The following is an 18,152-nucleotide window of genomic DNA, read 5'->3' on the forward strand; positions in this document are numbered from 1 at the left end:
AGAGATTTAAACTCCTTTTCAAGGACATTTTAAAAGTTCTATACCAATCAGCTAAAGTTTGACAGCTGTACCGACCAGTTTCCTCCAGTCTATTAAAGCAGACTGTTTTCCAAAAATGGATAGAGGAGACGGCTCACAAAACCATGACGATGGTGAACAAAACCATGTTGGTGTAGGGCTAGCAGTCAATGAGCTGGTTTTGGCATTGCTGCAACAGGGAAATCTTATAGCAGTTCACATGATGTTCCCCTGGCTGGAAATCGATCAGTTGCGTGGTTTAGTTGATAATCAACTGCCACAACAAGAGGAGGCAGTTGATGTTCCGGTAGGAGGCATCGAAATAAATCCTCCCCAGGAAATAGCAGGACCCTGGGAAAATAATAGAGCAGAGATGGGAGTAGGCGATAACATTGAAAGAAATCTACTCCAACAAATAGAACGACTCTTGTTCATTAATGGAGCAGAGATGGGAGTAGGAGATAACATAGAAAGAAATCCACCCCAACAAATAGAACGACCATTGGTCATTAATTCAGCAGAGATGGGAGCAGGAGATTACAGAGAAAGAAATCCACCTCTAGAAATAGAACGACCCTTGTACAATAATGGAGCAGAAGAAGATCCAATTATTGACGAAATGGGGTGGTGGTGGGAAGATGAGGGATCTGAAAGCGACACTGAAAGTGTTACTGATAGTGACACAAATGACAGCGATGACGATGGAGACAATGGCCAGGATGCTCCTGTGCTATTGCCCCCCAACCCAGTACCAGGCGGTTCGAGGAGGAGACCAAGGGAGGAGGAGGATGAAGAAGAAGAAGATGGGAGAGCTAGAAAAATGTCTAAACACTGAATTTTGAGCTGAGCTGGACAGTCAGTGTTGCTCCCACCTTTCAAAGCTACGTGTCCTACATTGTGTTTCTTTCTGCAGAGGAGCTTGCATCCAATAAAAGCAGCAGGAACAAACACAGGAAACAAATAAAAAGGAAAAAGTGAAAAACTGCAAAGCAAAAAAGGAGGAAACAGAGACTCAACGAAGGAAGATAAATAACAGAAAGAAAAGAAGAAAATGTCATGGCTGTGTGAAGGCAGGCAGGAACCCAAGAGCAGGAATCACAGAGGCAAACGTGAAGTCAAAACACCCGTCTTTATTGGGAGTTTGCCGATTGAACAGAAAACTAACTAAACTGGGAAAGCAACAGACAGGAAACCGGGCAAACAGAACAAACAGAGTAGAATGAAGAACGACGAGCAGGGGACGACTCAGACACTAAATACAAGAGGAGAACAGGACTGAAAGGAAACAGCTGGGAGACACGGCTGACACTGATTACACAGACGAGACAGGGAGAGCACAAAACTGAACACACTGACATAAGACACAGACCTTCAAAATAAAACAGGAAATGCACAGACTGGACTCAGAGACACAGTAACAGACAAAGAACAGAAGAACACATGGGCAGAAACTAAACAGAGGGAACACAGAACCCAGTGTCCTACATGTAACATGCTCAGAGACTGAATCTCGGCTGGCCCCCTCTGACCCACGGACTTAGTTTCCTGCCACCAGGGACCTGTTTACCAGACTTCCCCTATACCACCTGTGACCCAGTATGATTATGCATACAAGTGGAAAGCAACATATGTGTCTTATATCACTGGTACCTTGTTAGATGGGGATGATTGTGGTCTCACTGGTCGCAGACATGGAGGGAGTGGTCCTATTGGTTGGCTCCCACATTAGGAAGGCGGGGTTGGGGCCTTCCTATCACCATTGTGCTAACGTAATTATACAATAGCATTTACAACACCACAATCTTCAAATAGAAAAACACATTATGGAATACTATCAGTTGTGTATTGGCCTCCCCAAACCCTGGACCTCAACATTAGTGAATAGTGGGATCATCTTGACAGAGAAGGGAAGGAAAGGCAGCCAACATCCAAAGAAGAGCTTTGAATGCATGTGATGAGAGATGATGATGAGATAGCCTTTATTTGTCAGTTGCAGGTCTTTTGCCCACAACCGAGATGACAGACCTTGCCGACCGTACATACAATACACAAACATCACATTGGGGAGACAGGTCAGGCTGGGTAGCGAGGAAAAGAACATCGAAATGTGTAACACAAAAGGATAATACAGGAATGCACAGATATCAACACACCATAGCACAATAAACACAGACAAACAACATGGGAAAGAGTTCCAGTGTGTACATCTGATCTGGGACCGCTGCAATCTTTTGGCTGCGCCTCTAACTGACCCGATGTCCACATCAGAGAGGAGGTAAGCGTTGGAGGTGGCATTGGATCCGGGTTAAGGAGGGTGATGCGTCGGTGCGTGTCCATAGTTCAGCTGAGACAGTGTCCTTCGCCCTGCCAGGCGAAGTAAACAGTCTTTCAGCCACCCAGGTGGCCTTGTATGGAATGGGAAGGAACAGACTAAACACAGTTGTTATCAGGGTGTTTTGTTGAGTATTCACAGCAGCCGTAGCCTCTCCAAGATCTTATCCGTGCTTACTCAATGGGCCCATTTTGAGAAACTCACGCCTCTCCCATCATTCCAATCCCAGCGGGCAGCCTTGTGGGGCTTTGAACAGCCGGTTCCGCTTTCTTAATTCTTCGATAAGTCAGGGCCAAGCCAGCTCCGATTAGCCAGAACCCTGTTACCATGGTTCCGAATAGGTAGATATCTTCAGCACTCAGGCTCACCCAAGCCCAAACTTCTCGTTGAGAAAGGGGTGTCAATTGCATTTAGGGACAAGTTGATCCAATACATAATTCCTCTTTTAGGTTTTAGAGAACAGACTGTGAGAGAATGTTCCAGGGAAAATACAAAAAAAACACGAGACTAGACAAGGACATAAGCAGGGAAGATAAGGGAGAGGAGAAAAGTGCATCCGCCTCCTCCGAGAGCCAAAGAAGAATCTTTATCCTGTCTTCCTTCTCTCACCCCAACCGGTCGCAGCAGATGGCCGCCCCTCCCTGAGCCTGGTTCTGCTGGAGGTTTTGAATTGAATTCAAAATCCTGCTCCTCACATACAAGGTCTTAAATAATCAGGCCCCATCTTATCTTAATGACCTTGTAGTACCATATCACCCTATTAGAGCACTTCGCTCCCGCTCTGCAGGCCTACTTGTTGTTCCTAGAGTATTTAAAAGTAGAATGGGAGGAAGAGCCTTCAGTTTTCAGGCCCCTCTTCTGTGGAACCAGCTTCCAGTTTGGATTCGGGAGACAGACACTATCTCTACTTTTAAGATTAGGCTTAAAACTTTCCTTTTTGCTAAAACATATAGTTAGGGCTGGACCAAGTGACCCTGAATCCTCCCTTAGTTATGCTGCAATAGATGTAGGCTGCCGGGGGATTCCCATGATGCATTGAGTTTTTCCTTTCCAGTCACCTTTCTCGCTCACTATGTATTAACAGACCTCTCTGCATTGTATCATATCTGTTATTAACCTCTGTCTCTCTTCCACAGCATGTCTTTTATCCTGTCTTCCTTCTCTCACCCCAACCGGTCGCAGCAGATGGCCGCCCCTCCCTGAGCCTGTTCTGCCGGAGGTTTCTTCCTGTTAAAAGGGAGTTTTTCCTTCCCACTGTCGCCAAAGTGCTTGTTCATAGGGGGTCATATGATTGTTGGGTTTTTCTCTGTATCTATGAAGCGCCTTGAGGCGACTTTTGTTGTGATTTGGCGCTATATAAATAAAATTGAATTGAATTGAATTGAATTGTTCAGTACTTCTAACGATTTGTTAACCTATCCTTTAACCACTTCTGCAAACATAATGTTAGAGAGACTTCTGGATGTTATTCAGGATGTCGCCATAGACAAAGTTGAACAGCGCCTCCTTTGACTTGGTTCCATCCAGCTGCACAACATCAACAGCTGATGCCTCCATGATGTTCTTATGTTTCAGGTACATGGGCCAGACGTGGCCGTCAAAAAGGCCAGGTGAGTCTGGTACCAGGGTTACCTGGCTGCCTGACTTTATCATAATACATTACATGGTGACAATTGAACAAAGCATATAATTACAAAACCAGGTAGCAGTGGGAATGTGAGCATGATTTTGGAAGAAATCATAGAATTCTAGGAAAAAAGGGTGGAAAATGTTTAGCAGCTGTTTCTATCTTCCTTCCAGCTGTGTCCATTTGTTGGTGACAAATGTTGCTGGATAGTGATGTGGACATAAGCATACCTAACTGAGTGTGTGAGGCAACATTTCCAGCAATGCTTGCAGTTGTAAAAATACTATATGCAATGCTAGATCAATATTATAACTGTTACTGTTTTAGGAGCAATAGATTATTATTTTTACTCCTGTTTTTTGTTTCCTGATCAAAACTAAATAAAGAAAATGTTGGACTTTGATTTGTGGGGAATATATTGTAGTGTTATGGCGAAATATCTATGTTAACGTCCATCCCCCTTAAAAAAAATAAGCAAAATGCTCTCATTTTGTCTGTCTATGCTTTAAGAACTGCAATAGTCCTGTATTCCTAGAAATATGAGTATAATATTTTAACTAGGGGCAGCACGCCCATACGGTGATAGAATACATTTTTCCTGGCCAAAATATATTTCAAATATATAGTAAATATATGTTGTATTTGTGATGCTCAAAATTTTTATTTCCACATTTCCAACCTTACAGTAGAATGTATATCAAAGTATCCTTTATTTAAAATGTATTTAGTGCAATAATGATGATGATGATAATAATAATAATAATAATAATAATAATAATACTAAAAGTAACAACATGTTTTATGTTCATCTGCAAAAAACAGTTGGATTAAAAAAAACAGAGTCAAAGGTTTAGCAAGAATTAGGCTGTTTATTTATTTGCTTACAGTATTTCACATTACACAATATCTCACTATAATGTAGCGTTCACTTGACTTTGAAATTATCTGTCAGTGATACAGTAAACAAGATACAACAACTGCTATGTACACTTTAGTTTTTGACAATATACAATATAGTACTTAATGGAACACACTCCACTTTTTTTTGGAAATAGGCTCATTCTCCATCTCCCTCAGAGTTAAAAATGCAGCGTCTTCTTTCTAGATCCGTACGTTAATAGGGCTCTGGAGCGTGATCTTACCGGATGGGGCGTAGCCAGGATTTTTGGTTGAGGCGCCATATTAGCAGGCCAAACAAATGCTTGCTGTGTGGTCGGTTGTAATGTTAGATTGCACTACCGGCAAGGGAATAAGCTTGAAAATGGGCTCTCTTTTCATTGTTTCCTCACCTGGAAGCATCATGAGGGAGCTTATGTGTTGGAAAAGAAAGCGTCTAGCCTGGATAGCAGCTGTGAGACGAGCTGATATTCAGTTCTCTACCATCCACAGATATCTGTTGGTGTGCTTCAGTATTTTCATTCTGCTAAGTTCTAAATAAGTTCATATTACTCTTTTTATTTTCAATGCACTCTGAGGTCATAGCAAATTAGAACAAACATGAAGAACTACCTTTATTTATAAAGTTGCTAATTATTTGGCATTATTGCAGCAAACCAGCCGATGAAATGAATGAAGCAAATCCCGACTGGGTTCCAACACTACACATGGGGCACTACGAAATCTTTGTACATGCTACATACCATGCTACATGTTACATAACACCATGCCAATCAGATTACTTCTTCCATGTGAGGGTGAAGAGGTGACCCTCCTGGATAAGATGGCAAAGGTTTGCTGCGTTTTGGTGAACATGTGCCCCAGTGTGTTAGTAAAACCAGGGGAAAATGCTCTTGTTAAATACTCTTAAAAGTCTTGTGCTGTATATGCAGTGATACATTTTCAAAAGAGACAGTAAATTACAGAATGCTAGTAGTGGGGGATATTATATAAATGCTGTCATCATTTTATGTAAATGTAAACTATACATGACATTGATTCTACATTGTAACTGATGTGATGTTCTATAAAGTGGTTTTAATTAAAAATAGGTAAACATTTGTTTGTTTCTTTATTCAACTTTTGAACAGTGGTAATTAGTAAGTACACAATCAGTAAATGCAAATTATTTACAGGCCCTCCTAAATTAAAACATTATGGGTTATTCAGAGCAGAACTATGCTTGGAAAAATATTTTCCCATCAGTTGAGACAACTCCTCCACAGTAGCAGGTGGAATTTTTCTGTTTTGAGGACGGCTTCTTTTACCTGTCACTACAGATGGTCTGTTTATGTTTTGATTGAGAGCCTTTTTTTTTGGGCAGCTGAAGAGGAGAAGTCTATCTTATGGCCAACCTCTGGCTGTATCTTGGTCATATTACCCAGCAAAACCCAGTATGCAGGTTCATCTGTAACAGTCCTTGTGCCACAGATCCTCACTGTTGCTTCTACTTTAAACAGAAGAGCAGGGACATGGCTGCAGGTCTCCACGACTCCGGCCATACAGCTGCAGTGGGCGGCTTCAACCTTCCTGTGATGCTCACAATGACCCATGGCTGCAATGCTGGTTGATTCAGTCTTTGAGAGTGCAGTACCTGAAACACACACAGGCAAAGTTCAAGACACTAACTTTAATAAGCCAAGGCCGACACAAATGTGTTGTGTCTATGTTCAAATACATTAATCATAAATGTAACAAATAAAGTGTTTTTATGTATCCATCTATAGAAAGCTGCATGTTATATTTTAAATCTGCATGTTTCTTTTTAGAAACCTATCAGCAAAAAACTTAAGTATGTAATGCAAGGATGTAATCACTTTCAAGAGTGAGAAAGCATAAAGTTCGACTTTAAGTGACAATTGTGGACACCTAATATAAGGAGATTCTGCAGGTCATGCAGGCATTTTTCTTAAGTCTAGATTTTGTGAAGGAAAGGCTTTTTAATTACAGCATTAGAACCAAGTCATGCTTAGACAATAGAAACTGAAAGTTGCTATTGGCAGAGAGGGAAAACGAACCTTAAGTGAGTGTGAGGGTGTGGATCAGCTGAGGCAGAGTGTATATAAAGTCTGAGCCCTTCAACTTAGCTGCTGCTGCTGCTGCTCGAGCATCATTTATGTTTCCACGTTTGAAGGCTTGAAGTGAAAACATCATCACAAGGTAGGAAGCTGATAAAGAACTGAAAAGTCATTTTTCCCCAGTGTGTGTGTTTTCTAATGGACTATTTTGAATTCTTTCAGACTACAACCAACATGGATATAACTATTAATATGCTGGGTGAGTCCCACATTCTGACCGTGAACCCAGAGGACACAGTTGGCTCTCTGAAAATAAAAATCCAGGAGAAACTGGAAGTTGACCCTCAGACACAGAAACTGGATTTTCTGAACGGTCATCCCAACGACGACACCAAACCCATCAGCTACTACGGCTTACAGCACGGCTCCCGGGTGTCCCTGCTGGTCACCGAGTCTCTTCCACATGCTCCTACCCAAGTGTTCCTCAGAAATGAAAAGGGACAGCTGAGCACCTATGACATCCAACCCGGCGAGACTGTGAGCAACTTCAAGAACAGAGTCGAGAAAAGAGAGGGGGTGCCAGCGAGCCAGCAGAGGCTCATTCATGAAGGCCGACAGATGCAGGATGGCAAACTGGAGGACTACAGCGTCAGAAACCACAGCACCATCTACATGATTTTGCGCCTGAGAGGAGGCTGAGGACACTTTAAAATGGTTCAGAAAACCCATGTATGTTATTTAATATTATAAGCTTGACTTATCTCATTTATCATATTTATTAGTGCTTTTATTTTGGAAAAACAAAAACATTCCCATAGACCGTACAATATGGGTTCATTAAACAGTTTGCAAATCTGTGTTTTCTTTTGGCACAACAGATAAGTAACTCATACAAATCAACACGTTGGTGATTCTGTCATGACAAATACATGTTAACTGTACTTATTACAAAGAATAAAGTTAGCAACAGGAGCCTACGTCCCTTCATATTTCCTCTGCCTGTGTCAGCTCAGGAAGGTGGGGCTGTCATTCTCAATGTTTATGAGAGACTCTCAGTCATATAAAGTAATAGTTTTTTATTAGATCTTACACTGTTAAGATATAAATTTCAAGTCGAATATTTAAAATGTTACAGCAACACGTGGTAATGGTTTCAGTCAGCTTTAAATTTAATCACAAGCGCTTGTGTATGTGAAAATTAGTGACCAGATTAGGCACAGATTTACGGCAGTAAACGTAACAGTCTGTTGTATGATCTCAGTTTTTAGGCATTTACAAATATGCCAAAACTGTTTCCTGAAGATGTGTTTTCTCTAGAGACGTCTTGGTAGCATCATTTTCTCACAGATGCAAGGTAGGCATACCAAAATAAGGCGATCATGTTGGCAAACAGCACTCGGAACTGAAACCAGAAATGTACACAGAAACAGAAGGCGCGAAGAAATTAATTACATGTGGCGACAGAAAATAACTCATTGTCTGATGAAATGAAGTGAAATGTGTACCTGAACAGGGACAAAGTTGATGTTTATGAACTGGAAAGGGGTCCAAACTTTCCAGTTCATCTTCAAAGCGGTCCAATAACTTCTTCTCATCTTCTTTTCAAAATCAGTCCATCCTTTAGCCTAAGGACAGTTTAAAGTGGTTACAGTCATATTACATGCTTATATATAAAATCTTTATATCATGGACATGATAATAAATACTATGGTAAATGTCCAGGTTGAATCGGGTACTTTGCCAGGTTCTTGGTGTCAGATGAACATAAAAATTATTTCACTGTACTCAAATGGCCTCCACAATCACCAGATCTCAATCGAATAGAGCGCCTATGGGATGCAGTGGAATTGGAGACGTGCAACCAACAAATCTGCAGAATCTGTGCGATGCCATCATGTCACTACAGACAAAAATCTCTGAGGAATGTCTCCGGCACCTTCTGTGCCATAAAAAAAAATCAAGACAGTTCTGAAGACAAAAGTAGATCCAGCTCAATAGTAGCAAGGTGTCCCTAATAAATTGGCCAATGAGTGTACATCATAGTGCCAGTCCAATGTTAGGACATATGTATGGCATTAAAGCTTGTTAAGATACTGGCAATGGTGTGTATAAGTTATAGAAATCTCAAATGTGACATATACTTCGATTTTTTTTTTTTGCATAATAAATTGTTGTTCATTGAACCACAACAACTACGCTTAAACACCATTCCAGTGCAATGAATAAGCAAAACTGGACTCCTAAGTTTTGTGAGCTGTTTTGATAAATTAAGAAATAATTAAATGAGGTGAGGGCCTCTGCTGCCTCAGTTTTGACAGGACTTTTTTTTGCATTAGAGAGCAGGTGTCCCTCTATACTGAGCTAATTTGGAATCAATGGTGTCTGAGATGACCCACCTCCAGGATGTTCATTACAAAGTAGAAAAGGAGCAGAAAGCCCGGCGCAAAAATAAGCCGGTCCAGCAGCAGACGTTTGACTACACAAAACTGATCTGTGGTGGGAATCCATACTTCCATCAGCTGGTAAAACAAGTGGCTCACGGGTCCTGTAATAAGCAACCTGAAACACACAACAAGGGCAAATATGAATAGCAGAAGAACATCTAAATACACAGACAGCACATGCTAGGTCAAAGGTCAACTGTACTATACTGCATTATAACTGAGAACAATGTGTTCTTTGCGTCAGAACTGTGTTATCACAGACACCAATAACATTGGACAGTGTTTGATTAGTTTTATCAGAGTCTAACTGGAACAACATCCCATTCACAGACCTGCAGCCTTAAAACAAGTCAGTGCTCAGTCTGCTTTCTTTACTGGATCTCACCCATAAATGGCATAGCGTGCAGCTCCAGCTGCATCGATATTACTGACAGGAGCTCCCTTCTGGGCTTTTTTTCTCGCCTCCACAAACTGAGACAGAAGGTTTCCCAAAGCAGAGAGGATGCCACTGAAAATACAAAGGACACACACACACACAACTGTCAATAAGTATCAATAGTCCACTTGCAAAAGACTTAGTGGGGGAGGTTTTCAGGACAGATGCTGATTGGCTAAAAGCAGTGCTGTGACAAAATGAGTGTGCGTTCAATGCAAACAAAGTCTTAAAGGACCTGAAGACGAGCAGGAAACAAAACACTGATAAAAACACTTTTCTTAGTTACAGTGTAATAAACGTCCCAAGAAACCTGACTACAATACAGTAGTTTGGCTGTCAATAAATGGGAGCTTCTAACTTGCAACACTGTCAAAGTGCAGAAACGCGACGTGTACTGACCTGGTTACAGATTTAGTCAGGATGGGGTATTTCTTCAGGAGGACCAGGTACTGCTGGAGTAACCTGAAATGTACGGAGGAGTCCCGCACGGGGCGGCTCTGCACGGGCATTGTCAGTTTTCTACCTGTGTGAATATTACTACCACTACCGCCTCTCTTCCTGTCGACGTCTTTGCGTCACTGGTGGCGCCATGCATTGACGTCTACATCCGAAACAGTTCGGAAACGAGCAAAATTCACCTTAATTTCACCATCCACCATTAAGCAATAGTTTTGAGTAAAATGCAGTTGAAATACGTAAAATAAAATATTTATTATATATTATTTAGTAAATAGTTAAGCACCCTTGGTATAAACTAAATATATATCAATCAAGTACATTTCATTCGACCAGATTTAATATTTTAAATTGCGTGTATGCTACATGGGAAATGTACATGTAATTAAATTAGTTAAGGTCTGTATTTTTTTTTCGGTGTATGCTGCATAAATGTTCCATAAACTTGAACAACATAAAATAAAAGAAAGAAAAAAAACAACCTTTTAACAGGAAGAAACCTTCACCATAACCAGGCTCATACAGGGACGGACATTAGCCGTGACTTGTTGGGCCCCGAGATTATTAGCAACTGATCATTAAATGCAGAGTGGTGAATAAATACACAGCAAGGGAAACTATATACTTTCTTCCTCCTATGATTATTATCATTAGAAAGAAAATTATTTAATTAATCTGCAATGTGACCTCTTTTGGTCAGCACTAGTTAGCATGGGCCCTCACAGCAAGGTGATTGAGCATGAATCAAGAAATTTAAAAAATGTTTCTTCTTAAAGTATTCAGTTTCCACAGCATATCTCAGTTTTCCAGTCTACAACCTTCACATGTGCATTACAGATTTATAGATCGGAGTAGACCTATAAATGTACAACATATATTATAAACATTTATATCATATAATTTTTGGTTATATTAGACACAGCTAACCTGTAACAAGAACATTACAATGACTCTGACTACTTTATGTTAAAGTTTAAAAGCAGTTTGTTTTTTTAGCCTAGGTTAAACCCAAAAGTGTACCGATCTAAGTATGAAAGCACAATGTTGATTTATAGTTGATGTATGCTACTTTATACTTCTACTTACACCCTATTTAGGAGAAAATAATTTTAGTTGGTCCCTCAGATTATTTTTCAATTTAATAGTTTACAAAACTATGAACTACTTTAAATTACTGTGAGAAAAAAAAAACTACCCTTATTCAACAGCAGACCCTAACAGAACTCAGTGTTACAGACGTCAGAGGTAGTCAACATGCCAGGCATTAAAACACTATATCTGCCTTTTGGAATCACTTTAATTAACCCAACATTTATGTAAAAAAAAAAAAGTAAAAACAAAAAAGGAACTTTATTGTTTAACCTAAAAAAGAGCAATAGTGTACAAAACATATTTACAACATGGAAACTTATTTGCATACAAAGATATGCAGTTCAACAGTAAGCTTTAGCCAAAAGGCTTTCAAAAAAAAAACTATACAGAAAAAACTGCCAATACTAAGAAGATGCAAAAACAGGTTGCAGGAAAGCTTATGGGTGGGTTTGGTCTGTAGTTGAACACATGCTAGAAAACTAGAATTCAAAGTGCTTTCCAGTCAATGGGAGACTTTCCAGATTTTTGTAGCAGCTCGTTGGCCTTTGAAAAGTGTCTACACCCAAAAAACCCCCGATGAGCAGACAGGGGAGACGGATGAACAGCCTGCAAGACGTGGTGACGTTTCTATAAACACACAGAGAGAAACCTTAGTATGAAAACACATTATAAAGCTTAAACTGAATGAGCCTGGATTAAAACAACTGACCCTGTCTATAGCAGCTCCTTTCTTCTGAGCATATGATCCCCACAGCAAGAAGATGAGGCCCTCCAGGTTTTTGCTGAGCCACTGCACCACGGCGTCAGTGAACGCCTCCCAGCCTCGGTCTTTGTGGGAGTTGGCCTGGTGCGCTCGGACAGTCAGCACAGCGTTGAGCAACAGCACTCCTGATGAGCAAGGTCAAAAAAAGGAGGAGGAGAGCAGGTTTGTTGCAGCTCTCTTATTGTGGAACTATGATTAAACATTTAACAAAATGGTTTTTTTTGTTTTGGTTTTTTTTTCAAGTACCTTGTTGGGCCCATCCAGTCAGATCTCCATGTCCCGGGTGCTGGAAGCCTTTGATGTCAGAGCTCAGCTCTTTGAACATGTTCTCCAAGCTGGAAATGAAAAGGATCTGACTCAACAGCACTGATTTCAATTAACTCACAACTTTCCAACACTGGGAACAAGCAGGTATGAAAGTTATTCATTCACAGAAGAAGAAAGAAGAAATGGCATGAAGAAAGCCATTTATACATGTTGTTTCCCCATCAGAGGTAGTGAAAGGACTTCAAACCTGGGGGGAGGAGGCACCGGTCTCTTCACGCTGAAGCACAATCCATGAGCTTGGTTAGGACCGTGATATGGATCCTGGCCAAGGATCACAACTTTTACCTGGAATTGTAGACACGTTTGGGTTAGGCGACTGTGACAGACCAAAGGACACCTCAGATAATACATCACACAGGAACTTTTTTATGCAGTTGTCTGCTGGGGAGATGGCAGCACAGAGAGGGTTGGCTCGGTCCTGCATAGTCCCCTAGACCCCATAGAGGAAGTGGGTGAGACGAGGACATTAGCCAAACTAATGTCGATTATGGACAACACCTCACACTCCGTGCATAAGACTGTGGAGGCCCTGAGCAGCTTCCCGAGCAGCAGACTGTTCCTTCATCCCGACAACAGTCACACTGTACAGTATACACACAGAATAAATACCGTCTAAAAATACATATCATTATCACTCCCACTGCGCTTTATGTACATCTACAAATATAATAACAGCAAAAAAAAAAAAAAAAAAAACTGTAACAATTGAATTTCCCCACTGTTGGATAAAACAAAGTTTATGTTTACGTCTAACAACCAGTGTCACTGAAGCTCAATCTGTACATGGCATCGATTGCCAGTTTACACACTTACATCTCGGATGTCACACATCTGTGTCCAGGTAAATACATGTTCAGCAGGTGGGTAAACTGTGTGGCGTTTCCTCTCTTCACAAACAAAACTCGTCAGCTGTGGGAGAGATGTGAAGTCACTATAACTGTTCAAAACAACAGAGTGTGCAGTATCCCGTCTCCTCCTCTGCTCACTTGTTTGAAGTACGGCTTTCCAAACTCAGCCGACAGCGCCTTCCTCCAGCTCTCCCCGAACCCTGGTGGTGTTTGAACGGAAGACAGTCTCTCCAGCGCCGCTTTCTTGTTGCGGGCGATCTTGTCCAGCTGCTCCGGGGACAGAGGGGCAGGGCGTGGGCTGCTCTGCTCCGTCTCCACCCCACAGCCCTTCTGCTTTTTCTGGATAATTTTAATGTATTGAGAAACACATAGAACTGGTGAGAAGCGGACAGCCGGGGGTCTAAACGGCTTCAGAAAGTGTCGACAAAGCGGTGGAAACATAATCGCGCTGCGAGTGTCACGCTGAACACCAACAACACAGCGGTGGCTTTGAACGCAGCTTGGAGTACGCGAACGCGTCGCGGGAAACTACAAATCTCCCAGTGTCTGAAACGCTCATGACTCCACTGTAAGTTTTTAACATACATGCCAACAAGCTAATATAAAAAGTATAAGGTACATATTTAACTCTTAAAATTTAAACTGTTTTAAAAAAAAGAAATGACACTCACCGGCTCGTTTGCATCCTCCTCGGATTCAATTAACTCCGTAGAAGTCCTCTTCTTCGAAACTGGCGAAAAAAATGAGTTAATAGTCTTCTGTCCAATCATTTTGTCTAAAACACTGCGGTGGTAACCTGTTGTAAACCAAGAGAGTTCAAAAAATACCCGGAATGAGAATAAAACAGCAGTCTGCTGCTCCGAAACCCAAATCTCCCCAAGTGGGAATAACACATTTGGCGCCTAAACAGTGACGGCACAGAGATATGTTAATGAGCTGAGGGGTGTTCAAGACACACTACTGTTTGGTGTTTTATGTTGTTAAAAGTAAGCGTGCAGCACCTAGCATAAGGATAAGCGTCTATTTACATGAATAAAAAAGTGTCTGTCTGACGTTTTTTGGGATTTTTTGTTGTTGTTGTTGTTTAAGGTGTTTGTAGAACGAAACAAAACGTCCACGTAATGATGACCAGAAAGCCTCCTATTTAAATCAGTTTTGAGTCATTTTTTCATGCAAAATAACTGAGCAGATTTTCTGCTGTTCTTCTTTCCGGTAAACTAAACATGCACTCACCGGCCACTTTGTTAGGTATACCGGGTCAACTGCCCATAATGCAGGTCGGCCAGTTGCGTCACATAATAGAATTTTGTGCATTTAGAAATGCAGACATAGCGAAGAAGACCCGTTGAAGTCCAAACCCACCATAGTGGGGGGAAAGGTGAACGTGGCATGCTTTTTGGTGACAGACAGGCTGTTCTGCGTATTTCAGAAACTGCTGATTTGCTGGGATTTGACCACACACCCATCTTTAGTGTTTACAGAGGATGGTCTGAAGAAAAGAAAAATATCCAGTGAGCACAAGCTCAGTGGATGAGAATGCTTTGTTGATGTCAGAAGACAATGACCAGACTACTTCCAGCTCTTCCAGGAAGGCTACAGGAAGTCAAATAAACACTTGCTCACAACAGCTGAAGCTTGACGCAAACGGGCTACAGCAAGCGAGGATGCAGTGTCCACCAAAATTGGATAAAGATCATTAGAACATTAGAAAAACGCTGCCTGGTCTGATAAGTCTGGATTTCTGCTGCAACATTCAGATGTTCAGAATATGGAGTAAACAGCATGAAAGCAATGATCAGTCCTGCTTTGTATCAAAGGTCCAGACTGCAGGTGGTGTAATGCTGTGGAGGATATTTTTCTTGGTACACTCACAGGCACACTTACTACTAACTGAGCATTGTTTAAACCCCACAGCTTTGCTGAGCATTGATGCTGACCATGTCTGTCCCAACAGTGAATCTATCTTCTGATGCCTGGTTCAAGCAGGATAACACACCATGCCACAAAACTAAGATAATCTCAAACTGGTTTCTTGAACATGCCAATGAGTTTGCTGTACTCAAATGGTTTCCACAGTCATCAGATTTGAATCTAGTAGAGCACCTTTGGAATGTGTTGGAACAGGAGATTCATATCATGGATGTGCAGCAGACTGCAGCAACTGTGTGATGCTGTCATGTTAATATGGACCAAAATCTTTGAGGAATGCTAATGTTTCCTCTTTCCATCACTCAGGTATTAAAAATCCACCAATGGAAAAGTTTGTGATTCAGGATCGGAACAAACGTCGCTGCACCAGTGACACTCCAGCAGCAAGTCCGAGAAAAAAGATTAAACAGGAAAGAGACGAGAAAATGAAGGAGGAAGACTCTGAAGATGATGAGGATACAGCCTTTGCAGAGTTCTCCAATCCCGTTCCCTGGCAAAAAATAGAAGCAGAGGGACTAGACTGTGATTATGCACTGCTTTTCTCTAAAGAGGAGGCAGACTGCCTTTTTACACAGCTGGAGGAGGAGGTGGTGTATGCTACAGGTACATCAACCCTGTTTTCTTTAAAGTTATGAGCAGAAGTTGTAGTGCATTTTAACTGTTGCGCTTGTTCCAGGTGAAGAGTCAAAGGTCCAGGTGTATGGAAAGGTGTACAACATACCGAGAAAGCAGGCCACGTATGGAGACGCAGGCCTAACGTACACTTATTCTGGGGTGAGGCGTATAGCCTGCCCATGGACTCCAACTTTGGAATACATTCGAGACACTGTCACTAAAACGACGGGACAGACATTCAACTTTGTCTTGGTCAACAGGTGAGAAACGACTGATGCAAGCTGTAACTGTCACAGTTTTGAGATTTGGAGGTTTTACAGATCAACACGCTTTTCTCCATCAGGTACAAAGATGGGCAGGATCACATGGGCGAGCACCGTGACGACGAGAAGGAGCTGGACCCCCGCTGTCCCATCGCGTCGGTCTCTCTGGGAGCAGCGCGGGACTTCTTCTTCAAACACAGAGACTCGCGAGGAAAGCAGAGCCGCCGACAAATTGAACCTGTGAAGCTGGAGCTCGCTCACGGAAGCCTGCTCCTCATGAACCCGCCGACCAACACCTTCTGGTACCACAGCCTCCCTGTCCGCAAGAAGATCCTCCTGCCTCGCATTAACCTCACATTCAGGCGCATTCTGCTGGACAGCAAGCGTGAGAGCAAGCCAAAGCCAGGTGTAAGTTAGGGACATGGCCATGTGCACAGCCACTAACAGCACAGCTCCAATTTAAGCAACTTGACACTCTGGAGGAAGACTGTCTTATTTATTTTTTTCAGTGAATCGGCATCTAACTTTACTCAACTCATATTCATGTTTCTGTTCGAAAAGAAGGCAAAGACTTCAGATCAATAAATGTAAACAGTTAAGTTGACTTGTGAGATTGTTTGTTCTCATTGATTGGACTGCTGCTGTACTCTAGCAGCTCTGGAAAGTAAAAGGTCACTGGGTTGCATTTAAAGGAAAGGCATGTAAACAATGAAAATGTACTTCTTAGTGGATTGTGAGGTTGGTCCAAATAGAGACTGCTTTAATCAGACTTCTCTTTAATGGGCTTAATGGGTATGAGAGGGGGGTGCATGACTTCAGCATCAGTTTGTTCCCTGGATATGGAAATATTTGTTAATACAGGAGCTTTTTTTTATGTTCCAGAGTTGTCAGATTCCAAGGTTATATACACTCGCCAATTTATTAGGTTGGACCCCTTTTACCTTCAGAGTAGTCCCCACATATTTTGGTCCATGTTGACATGATAGCATCATGTAGTTGTTTTAGATCCATGATGCAAATTTTCTGTTCGCCGCCACATCCCAAAGGTGGTCTATTATATTGCTGCCACAATCATTAGATGGCAAATTTTGGTAAGACTATACCAATTGTAGCCTCAATTTTCTATTGTTAGCTGAAAGGAGTAGCACCCAATGTGGTCTCCTGCTGCTGTAGCCCATCTGCTTTGCAGTTCCAGCATTCAGAGATGCTCTTCTGCATGCCTTGGTTGTAACAAGTGGTTGAGTTACGGTTGCTTTCAGATCAGCTGGAGGCAGTCTGGACAGTCTTCTCTGACTCTGGCACTTAGAACTGCAGCTCACTGGGTATTTTCCTTTTCAGACCACACTCTGTAAACCTCAGAAATGATTGTGTGGGAAAGGTCCAAGTAGATCAGCAATTTGATTAGGGTGAACATTTGATCAGATAAAAGATTTGCTGCCTTTGGTATACCAGTAACAAGTATACTTTTTAACCTCTTGCAAATTGTGCAGTTTTCAAATTAACTGTATTTCAGTCAAAGACACTTAAATAATGGGGTGATTAACATAAGCTTATTTAACAATCTCTTAAACATACCAAAAAATGTTCTTGCTTTAATAAAACACTCTAAAGACCATTTTTAATGCTTTTAATACCTGAAAACGATCACCTTACAGACTGCACACAAATACAATCTCACATGAATATACACCAGTACAAACTGCAAAAATTAAGCAGTTTTGCACCAGATCACTGCTCATTAATTATAAACAACAGGATGACTACAGAAATCTGCAGTCATGTTAACTAAGGGCATGTCTCTTATTAAACCGTTTAAAAACACCCACAGCATGTCAACTGGCTGTGATGTGTCACATTTCAAGGAAGGGCCCCGTTCACATTAATTGTAGCACTCATGGTTCCAAGTGTTTAAAATCTCGGGCATTTAAGACAATATGGCACTTAAACCACAAACGTGCAGTTCTATAAATCATGATAGAGTTAGGTTCACTGGAAACAGCAGAAATAATCAAAACAGAAGAAACCGTGTCAATAGAAACATTATTACT

At 41.5% G+C, this 18,152-nt stretch overlaps 4 protein-coding genes across 7 annotated transcripts; 2 read left to right on the forward strand and 2 right to left on the reverse strand.

The window, feature by feature from the left end:
- Positions 1–7,129: 7,129 nt before the first annotated feature.
- isg15 (ISG15 ubiquitin like modifier) lies at positions 7,130–7,635 on the forward strand. Its single transcript, XM_006784247.3, has one exon. It carries the CDS (start codon positions 7,130–7,132, stop codon positions 7,628–7,630), a length of 501 nt encoding a protein of 166 aa, XP_006784310.2. The 3' UTR covers positions 7,631–7,635.
- Positions 7,636–7,992: 357 nt separating this feature from the next.
- Positions 7,993–10,390, reverse strand: pxmp2 (peroxisomal membrane protein 2). Its single transcript, XM_006784248.3, has 5 exons — positions 10,211–10,390; positions 9,761–9,883; positions 9,328–9,490; positions 8,437–8,556; positions 7,993–8,333 (listed from the first exon to the last, which is right to left on the reverse strand). Exons 1-5 carry the CDS (start codon positions 10,318–10,320, stop codon positions 8,265–8,267), a joined length of 585 nt encoding a protein of 194 aa, XP_006784311.1. The 5' UTR covers positions 10,321–10,390; the 3' UTR covers positions 7,993–8,264.
- A 1,134-nt stretch (positions 10,391–11,524) lies between these two features.
- Positions 11,525–14,213, reverse strand: unga (uracil DNA glycosylase a). 2 transcript variants are annotated; one of them, XM_006784252.3, is made up of 7 exons: positions 13,969–14,213; positions 13,436–13,636; positions 13,263–13,358; positions 12,637–12,734; positions 12,369–12,457; positions 12,069–12,247; positions 11,525–11,986 (listed from the first exon to the last, which is right to left on the reverse strand). In XM_006784252.3, the coding sequence occupies exons 1-7, from the start codon at positions 14,065–14,067 to the stop codon at positions 11,846–11,848; spliced, it is 903 nt and encodes a 300-aa protein (XP_006784315.2). In that variant the 5' UTR covers positions 14,068–14,213; the 3' UTR covers positions 11,525–11,845. The 2 variants fall into 2 exon arrangements, with proteins under 2 accessions (XP_006784315.2, XP_006784314.2); XM_006784251.3 differs by lacking the exon at positions 13,969–14,213 and having other exon boundaries at positions 13,436–13,795.
- alkbh2 (alkB homolog 2, alpha-ketoglutarate dependent dioxygenase) lies at positions 13,383–17,563 on the forward strand. Of its 3 annotated transcripts, XM_087849116.1 has the most exons (5): positions 13,383–13,865; positions 14,779–15,127; positions 15,533–15,829; positions 15,903–16,101; positions 16,185–17,563. In XM_087849116.1, the coding sequence occupies exons 2-5, from the start codon at positions 15,055–15,057 to the stop codon at positions 16,519–16,521; spliced, it is 906 nt and encodes a 301-aa protein (XP_087705242.1). In that variant the 5' UTR covers positions 13,383–13,865; positions 14,779–15,054; the 3' UTR covers positions 16,522–17,563. The 3 variants fall into 3 exon arrangements, with proteins under 3 accessions (XP_087705242.1, XP_006784312.2, XP_006784313.2); XM_006784249.3 differs by lacking the exon at positions 14,779–15,127 and having other exon boundaries at positions 13,384–13,865; positions 15,252–15,829; XM_006784250.3 differs by lacking the exon at positions 14,779–15,127 and having other exon boundaries at positions 13,386–13,865.
- The last annotated feature ends 589 nt before the right edge of the window (positions 17,564–18,152 follow it).

This window comes from Neolamprologus brichardi, chromosome 12 (assembly GCF_056152115.1).
Source record: "Neolamprologus brichardi isolate AB-2024 chromosome 12, ASM5615211v1, whole genome shotgun sequence".
In the NCBI taxonomy this organism is placed as follows: domain Eukaryota; kingdom Metazoa; phylum Chordata; class Actinopteri; order Cichliformes; family Cichlidae; genus Neolamprologus; species Neolamprologus brichardi.

Coding starts and splice junctions, on each gene's coding strand:
- isg15 (XM_006784247.3), top strand. CDS start 7,130: ATGGACTATTTTGAATTCTTTCAGACTACAACCAACATGGATATAACT.
- pxmp2 (XM_006784248.3), bottom strand. CDS start 10,320: ATGCCCGTGCAGAGCCGCCCCGTGCGGGACTCCTCCGTACATTTCAGG. Junction 9,491..9,760: donor GCACGCTATGCCATTTATGG/GTGAGATCCAGT, acceptor TGTGTGTTTCAG/GTTGCTTATTACAGGACCCG. Junction 8,334..8,436: donor TCAACTTTGTCCCTGTTCAG/GTACACATTTCA, acceptor TTCTGGTTTCAG/TTCCGAGTGCTGTTTGCCAA.
- unga (XM_006784251.3), bottom strand. CDS start 13,738: ATGTTTCCACCGCTTTGTCGACACTTTCTGAAGCCGTTTAGACCCCCG. Junction 12,248..12,368: donor GACTGGATGGGCCCAACAAG/GTACTTGAAAAA, acceptor CTTGCTCATCAG/GAGTGCTGTTGCTCAACGCT. Junction 11,987..12,068: donor AAGGAGCTGCTATAGACAGG/GTCAGTTGTTTT, acceptor GTGTGTTTATAG/AAACGTCACCACGTCTTGCA.
- alkbh2 (XM_087849116.1), top strand. CDS start 15,055: ATGTTCAGAATATGGAGTAAACAGCATGAAAGCAATGATCAGTCCTGC. Junction 15,830..15,902: donor GGAGGTGGTGTATGCTACAG/GTACATCAACCC, acceptor CGCTTGTTCCAG/GTGAAGAGTCAAAGGTCCAG. Junction 16,102..16,184: donor AACTTTGTCTTGGTCAACAG/GTGAGAAACGAC, acceptor TTTCTCCATCAG/GTACAAAGATGGGCAGGATC.